Source organism: Echinops telfairi, unplaced genomic scaffold (assembly GCF_000313985.2).
Source record: "Echinops telfairi isolate 266 unplaced genomic scaffold, ASM31398v2 ScPeMD7_7473;HRSCAF=8511, whole genome shotgun sequence".
In the NCBI taxonomy this organism is placed as follows: Eukaryota; Metazoa; Chordata; class Mammalia; order Afrosoricida; family Tenrecidae; genus Echinops; species Echinops telfairi.
The window spans coordinates 6,069,627-6,077,734 of record NW_022111377.1 but is presented as its reverse complement, the minus strand read 5'-3'; the positions used below and the strand labels follow the sequence as shown (position 1 = coordinate 6,077,734).

Genomic DNA, 8,108 nt, shown 5'->3' with positions numbered 1-8,108 from the left:
GATAGCCGGGCACCATCAGCTTTCTTCGCCACATTTGCTTATGCACCCATTTGTCTTCAGTGATCCATTTGACACCTCGTGATCACACAGGCTGATATGTTGTTCCATGTGGGCTTTGTTGCTTCTGAGCTAGATGGCCGCTTGTTTGCCTTCAAGCTTTTAAGGCCCCAGACGCTGTATCTTTTGATAGTGCTACAACTTTTCAAAAAGGCTTTGCTGAAGTTTTTAGTAGCATAAAGGAGCGAAATTCCCTATTTCTATTTGCCATCTTTGAATAGAAGGCCTGAAGAAATTGTTTCCAGAAACAGCATTGTAGACGTATTGGATATAGTTTTAAAGGTGCACATTCCATATTGGTACCATAATGGAGTTATTAGACCAGTGGGTTTTCAGTTTTCCAAGTCTACACACTTGTATATTTCTGTAGACTAAATTATTAGCAGTGGAAATGATGGGTTCAACTAAGTTTAAATATTAATAGACACTGGAAATTGCACTTTAAAAGATAAACTTGCCATTGAGGAAGTGGACTGACTTTGGGCCTCTGCTCAAGCCCTCCCTCAAAGCAAGAACACTTTGTTCTAAGAACCTGACATTCTATGATACCCCTGACACAATCGCTAAAGATAATGGGTGCATAAGCAAATGTGAAGAAAGCTGATGGTGCTCGGCTATCAAAAGATAGAGCATTTGGGGTCTTAAAGGCTTGAAGTTAATCAAATGGCCATCTAGCAGAGAAGCAGCAAGACCACATGGAAGAAGCACACCAGTCTGTGCATCATGAGGAATGGGATCAGGTAGAAGACTCAAAACAAAAGTCATTCTAGAGAATGAGGGGACAGGGTCAGAGCAGAGACCCAAAGCCTGTCTGTCACAGAAGGGTCACAAGGAAGAGATGAGTCAACCAGGCCACATTATAGCACCAATGAAACAGTATTCCTCTGGTTCTTTGAGGCTTCCTTACTCCCACTATCATGACCCCAGTCCTGCCTTTCAGTTCTGACCAAAGCATGTATACTGCTACATATAAGAGCTCCCTATATAAGGAGTCCAGGTCAAACAAACCCCTCAGGAATAGAAGAAATGGGAGTAGGGATACCAGGACGCTAGGGGGGAGGAGGGAAATTGATCACAATGATGGATGCATAATCCCCTGCCCCCTCCCAGGGGGATGAACAACAAAAATGGGTGTAGGGAGATAGTGGTCAGTGTAAGATATGAAAACAACTGGTAATTTATCAAGGGAGAGAGAGAAAAGGAGCTGATATCAAGAGCTCAAATGGAAATTAAATGTTTAGAAAATGATGATGGCAACATACGGACAAATATGCTTGATACAATTGATGATGGAATGTTATAAGAGCTGTAAGACTCCTTGTAGGGGGTGTGTGCAATGGCTAAACAGCAAGCCTCCTCGGCAGTGTATGCAGCCTATTGGTATGAATACGCTGCCTTAAGGGACCTTGGAGACAACCTTTTGCTGCTTTTTGATGCCTCTGGTCTGGCTAATTCTGCTCTCCCTAAACTAGGCTCCAAACTGAGATGTGAGGTGATTTGGGGAAAGTTCAAGGCACGGTGGCTAGAGTTCACATTGGCCAGGTTGTCATGTCTATCTGCACCAAGTTTCAAAACAAGGAACATGATTGAGGCCTTACTCAGGGACAAGTTCAAGTTCCCTGGGTGCCAGAAGATCCACATCTCCAAGAAGTGGGGCTTCACCAAGTTTAACGCCGATGAGTTTGTGGACATGGTGGCTGAGAAGCAACATCCTGGATGGCTTTGGAGTCATATACATCCCTCACCGTGGCCCCAAGGACAAGTGGAGGCCTTGCATTCACGAAGGCCTTGGTAGCCCTGCGCTGCCTCACTTGTACCCACCAAATCAAAATCGAACTTCCTGATTAAAAGAAAAAAAAAAAAGCTGTAAGAGCCCACAATAAAACGATTTTTAAAAGATAAACTAAAAAAAAATTAAAAAGATAAACTTGCACGAATGAGATTGCTTCCCTTTAAAACTATGTCTTTAATCTTTTTAACATTCACTGCCCATTTTTATTGAGTTTTTAGTTCTCAAATACAAGCTATTTCCATGTTCAAGCAGCATTTGTGTTGCAACTTAAAATTAGCACAATTTGTGTAACTGCTTTTGAATAAGAATGCACTATCAGTGTTTCAACTTTTAAATGTGCTCTAATTACCCACTGCCATTGAGTTGATTCTGATCCCTGCTACTCAGTAGGCAGTGAAACTGCCCCCTATGGTTTCCAAGACTCTCAGTCTTCCTGGCGTGCACATCCCCTGGAGGATTGGCTGGTAAAATGGAACCACCCACTTTCGTTAGTGGTTAAGGGCTTAACCATTGACATTGAACTGCTAACCTTTTAGTCAACAGCCAAGTGCTTAGCCACTGCACTACCAGGGTTGCTTCCTCTGGGCGTAAACTTGTTTCCATCAAGTCAATGCCTGGGTGGTTAAGAACTCCCAAACATTCTGTTAGCAGTTGTGTGCTAACCATTATCTGTTTGCACCACCCTGGAACTCCTCAACAAAGGACAGTGACATAGTAAAAAATAATTATCTTCAAAGAGTATCCACTGGCAAAATATGGGACAATTTAAATATTAAAAGAATAACGATGGCAATGTACAGTGAATAAAAAAGAATCCATAAGCATGTAATTATACTAGAAAAAAGAGGTAGGTGAGCTTCATCTTTAGAGAAGTGTACCTGCTGTAAATGAAAGAATAGTAGGATTAGAAAAATCACCACTTTGTGCCCACCAATGTAGTGTTGAGTCAACAAAGGAGAAAAAACATGCTCTAACCATTGGGTGGAAGATCAGTTAATATAAGTATTATCCAAATTTATTCAGAAACCACTAATGCCAAAGAAACTGAAGAATTCTAGACACCTCTGCAGTCTGAAATTGATCATATATGCAATCAGGATGCATTCACAATCACTGGTGATTGAGATGTGAAAACTAGAAACAGTCAGTGGTTGGGAAATATGGCCCTGGTAATAGAAATGACACTGGAAATCCCATTACAGAATCTTGCAAGACCAACTTAGTCATCGCAAATACCTTTCTTCAACAATATAAACGGCAACTATGTAAGTGAAGTTTACCAGATAAAGCATTCAGGAATCAAATCCAGTATTGCGTGGAAAGAGGTGTTGTAGTACCATCTCAGTATCAGCCAAAATAAAGACCAACTGTGGAAGAGCCAATCACCTGTTGAAGAAAATTAAAATAAGCCCGAGAGAGCTAAAATACAGCCTTGAGTATATCCCACCTGAATTTAGAAACCATCTGAAGAACATATTTGGTACAGTGACAACTACTGAACTCAGACAAGAGGAGTTGTGGCATGAAATCAAGGACATCATATATAAAGAAAGCAAATGGTCATTAAAAGGACAGGACAGAAAGACCAAAATGGATATCCGAAGCTTGTTCTTGAATGTAGAGTAGCTCGAACCAATGGAAGAAATGAAGTAAGAGCTGAAAGCAAATTTCAAAGTGTGGTTTGATCAGACGAAATACTAAATGAAGTATGCAGGCCTTTGGTGATGCAGATTAGTCTCTCGGGTCCTGAAAGGCTCGTCAAAGCTTTGGTCTCAGAAACCCTAGCTAGGGTGACTGTGATGACAGTCTACCATGTCTGTCAGTGTGTAGGGCTGCGGTGGCTTAAGTGTTGCTGTCATGCTGGAAGCTGTGTCACTGGTGTTTCAAATGCCATCGAGGGTACCCAAAGTGAATAGGTCACAGCAGAGCTTCCACACTAGTATAGACTATGAAGAATGCTCCTTACCGGCAAGGATGTCTCACCTATTTGAACATATTGTCAGGAGACACCAATCATGATTAGTAAAGAAGAGGAGCAGCCCCCCCCACACACACAAAAAAGGAAGACCCTCTACAAGATGGGTCGACACAGTGGCTGCAACAATGGGCTCCACCCTAACAACAAATGTGAGGGGGACACACGACCAGCGGTGTCGCATTCCGATTTGACTGCATCTAACAACGTAATGGCGGTGAGGGGGTGCAAAGACCTAGAGTAATAAAATGAAAATTAAAGAGCATGCTCAGCATTTCTCAAGGTGAAAGAACTGAAGGAGAGAAAAAACAAACTAAAATTCCAAAAATGAAGGAGATTCTATGGGCAAAATATTGAATGGAAAAGAAACCATCAAAAGAAGATGGAAGAAATACGTAGTCACTGGACCACAAGAATCGACATTCAACCATTTCAGGAGGTAGTATGGGATAAGAACCATTGGTTCTGAAGGAAGAAGCCCAAGTTACACTGAAGGCATTGGTGAAAAACAGCTTCAAATTGATGAAATGCCAATTTAAAAGTCTCAACAAAAGCATGCAATGCTGAAAGCTCTCACTTGGTGAGGCCAAGAAATTTGGAAACCCAGACAGCTGACTAGCAGAAATCCGTATTTGCGCAGATCCCCCAAGAAAAGTGATCCAGCAGGAGGCAGAAATTATCTAACATATCATATCCTATGCAAGGAAAACTTTGCTAAATTCAAAAATATTGCAGCAGCAATACATCAGCAGGGAACTGTCAGACACTCATATCAAACAGGGAATATCATCACTAACGTCGGATAGATCCTGGCTGAAAGCAGAGACTACCAGAAAGATGTTTACCTGCACTTTATTGACGATGTCAAGGAATCTGAGGCCATATGGATCATCACAAGTTAAGGTAAAACACAGAGAAGAATGAGAATTCCAGAACGCTTCATTGTACTGATGTGGAATTTATTCATGGACAAAGAGGCAGCCATTCAAACATAATGGGGACACTACATGGTTTAAAATCAAGAAACATGTGTCAGGGTTTTATCTTTCACCATACGTACTCTAATTGTATGCTGAGCAAATGATGCAAGAAGTTGGACTATAGGAACTCACTAGGAAAAAAAAAGGGACTTACCAAGCATCAGGATTGTAAGGCAGTTCATTAACAACCTGCGACATGCAGATTACACAACCCTGACAAGATGTGAAGCACTTCCTGAAGAACGGTAAGCCTTATTATGTATCATCGATTATACCTCAACATAAAGAAAACCAAATCCTTATAACTGGCCCAAAAAACATCATGCTAAACGGAGAAAAGACTGAACTTTTCAAAGATTACATTTTACTTGGTACCACATTCAACACTCACAGGTCAACAAATCAACCAAAAATATACTACATTGAGAAAATCTGCTGCAAATGACCTCTTTAAAGTGTTAACAACAGAGACATTATCTTGAGGACTGAGGAGCTCCTGACACACGTATTTTCAATTGCCTTGTATGCATGTGAAAGGTGGACAAAGAATCAGACCACAGAAACACTGATACATTTAAATTATGGTGCTGATGAAGAATACACAACAGGAGGGCAAGTTTAAAAGTATTGCTACATGCAGGTGTTAATTCCAAACAAATGTGTTTAAATAGGTCTGTCTCATTCAACCCAAACTCACTTCCACTGAATCTATTCCAACTCAGAGACCCAGTAGGATGGAGAGCTGCTCCGTGTGGTTATTTGAGAAAGTACCTGAGCTGAATAGACTGCTTTGCCCCAATCCATGACCCTTTCCTGATGCAGCACACCCACTATGGGAATACAGGGGGCCCCCCCAAAATTTGTGGTAAAATGGAATTGAAAGGCAATGGAATTTTACAAGCCTCCCTTTTGCAACCGCCAGGCCCCTTGCCTGAGCCCAGGAAAACTTTAATAGGGCCATCTAGCTGGCTTCTTTGAAAGTGTACCGCAGCCCCCAACCTCTCCTCTTCCCAGTCTGGGGTCCTACCCTACCGTATGCACGACCCCAAGAGCATTCTTCTGCAGGCTGAATATTTTAGAATAAGGCAAGAACTTTATTTAATATCAAAACTGGGGAAGGAGGGCAGCTTCACTTGGTGATGGTGTTGGCATTCATGCTCTTGCCGCTGCCGCTGAGCACAATGTATGGCGTCTTCTGGGCCTTCTGCTTCTCTTGGAGGAGAGCCACGGTGCCTAAGGGGGTGTCGCTGGAACTCATCTTTTTCAGGAGGGCCTCCTCATCAAGTTTCTTCATGCGCCGCTCGGTCTTCATCTTGCCCGAGCCCTTCCCGTGGAAGCGGTGGGACAGCTGCCGGAATGCCTCTTTGGGGGTGAGCTTCCGGCCAGTCTCATCCACGTATTCGATCTTGACATCAGGCTTGTAGCCGTCTTTCTCCTTGAAGTCCTGCGTGTAGCCGCGGTACTCCTCTCGTCGGCTGTACTTGTCGTCGATGGCCATCTTGTCCTCGATGCAATACACGGCTGAGGGCAGAGACTTGTTGGGTGCCTTCACCCGAGCCACCTTCTGCACAGTGGTCTCCAGCAGCCCTTTGTTTTGACACAAGAGCAGGGCAGCCCCCAGCCCTCTGTTCACGATGGGCTCCTCGTCCAGGATGGTGGTGGACGAGGCGGAGAAATCCTGCTGCTGCTTCTCCTCGTCCAGGTTGATGGCACTCCAGCCGATGTTCTCCTCCCCATCGGACTCGGAGCCTCCGTTAGCTGAGCGCTCCTCATCCAGCTCAAAGTCCATTAGTTCCTCCTGCTCTTCCCTGTTGCCCGCCAGCCCGTAGGTGGGGATCTCTCCGAGGGTCCGGCAGAACTCGGACGTGGCGTTGAACACGATGGCCCCCTTCCGCTCGGGATCCTCCTCCTCCTCCCAGCCCCGAGGGCGAGACTCCAGCCTCTTCACGATCTCCACCACCTTCTCGGCGCTGTCACGCAGCTGGCGGAGCTGCCGGAGCTGGCGACCCTTCTTGAGCTGCTTCTGCAGCTCCAACTCTGCCTCATCCTCCTCCAGCACCTCTGGGGACCCAGCGCGTGCAGCGCCGCCCTCCTCTTCATCGCTGATGTCCATGTTCTCCACACGGGTGTCATCTGACGGGGTGGGCTGTGGGGCTGGCTCCTTGTCCTCCTCGTCTGGGACCTCTTCATCAACCTCCTGCACTCGGCGCCGACCCCGGCCTCGCCGCCTGGAGCCAAAGTCCCCATCTTGAGTTTGGTCTCCCAGAGGCAGCAAGTCATCCGCCCGCATCATCACCTCCTTCTTGCGGATTTTCTTCACCCTGCGCTTGGTTTTTTTAAAGGTCACCATTTCCTCGGGCGTGAGGTACTCAGAGGCGATCCGGGGCCCCACGGTACTCAGGGATTGGGCCTGCAGCCGCAGCCTGGCCCGGATCTCTTCCAGCTCTCGTTCCCGAAGGCCATCGGCCATGCCACCCTGGTCCAGGCGGAAGGAGTGGGGCCGCTCCCCCTCGAGCTCCTCGTCGTATTTGGCCAAGATCGAGCGGGGCTTTTGCTGTGCCAAGTCGTCCACGCTCTCGTCCTCCGCATAGGGTAGGTAGTCGGGCTTCTTCTTCCGCAGCTCCACGTTCTTCTCGGCCCGCTCCTTATCCACCATGTTCACGTTCACGAGCACATCCTCACCCTCCTGCAGCACGCCTTTGTCTTTGAGGGTGAGGATCACAGTCTCCCCTTCACGGAAGGAGTCCATGGCGTGCTCCACGGTGAGCCCCTGCAGGTCCCGGGGGCTGTACAGGTCCTGCCGCCTCTGGCCAAACTCCTCCTCCACCAGGTTGCTGACCCCGAACTCCTGGTCCATCTCCTCCAGCAGCTTGGCCCTTTTCTCCGCCAAGTCCTTCTCCTTCTGAAGCTGCCGGCTCCTCTCGATCCAGGCTGCCGTGTCGTCCAGCCAGGGATCGTCCTCCCCCAGGCTCTTAATCTTCCCCAGCTTCTGGTTCAGCAGGCGCTTTTCCTTGGCAGCCGCCAGCTTCTCCCGCAGCTCCTCGCGCTGCCGGATGGCCATGGGGTTGATGACGTCGGCCGCCATGGGGTCCTCCTTGGTGCCCGTCTCCTTCTTGACGGCACCCACCTCCAGGGGCTTCAGCCCCAGCTTGGCCCGGAGTTTATTGGTCTCCTCGATGCTGAGGGACGAGGCCTCGGAGGCGGCCTTGGAGCTGGCGGCGGCCTCGTAGCCCTCATCGCGCTTCTCCCGCTTCACGCGGCGCTCCGAGGCCTCGGCCTGGCTGCGCTCCCGCCCGTGGGCGCC

At 47.2% G+C, this 8,108-nt stretch overlaps 1 protein-coding gene and 1 pseudogene across 1 annotated transcript in view; one reads left to right on the top strand and one right to left on the bottom strand.

Annotated features, from left to right (window-relative positions):
* The first annotated feature begins 1,315 nt into the window (after positions 1-1,315).
* LOC115874005 lies at positions 1,316-1,475 on the top strand (annotated as a pseudogene).
* A 4,400-nt stretch (positions 1,476-5,875) lies between these two features.
* The window catches only part of SART1 (spliceosome associated factor 1, recruiter of U4/U6.U5 tri-snRNP), a 2,551-nt gene continuing 318 nt past the window's right edge, over positions 5,876-8,108 (bottom strand). The window contains exon 1 of the mRNA XM_030889065.2: positions 5,876-8,108. This exon is cut by the window's right edge and continues 318 nt beyond it. Within this exon, the coding sequence (XP_030744925.1) occupies positions 5,934-8,108 (2,175 nt within the window). The 3' untranslated portion in view covers positions 5,876-5,933.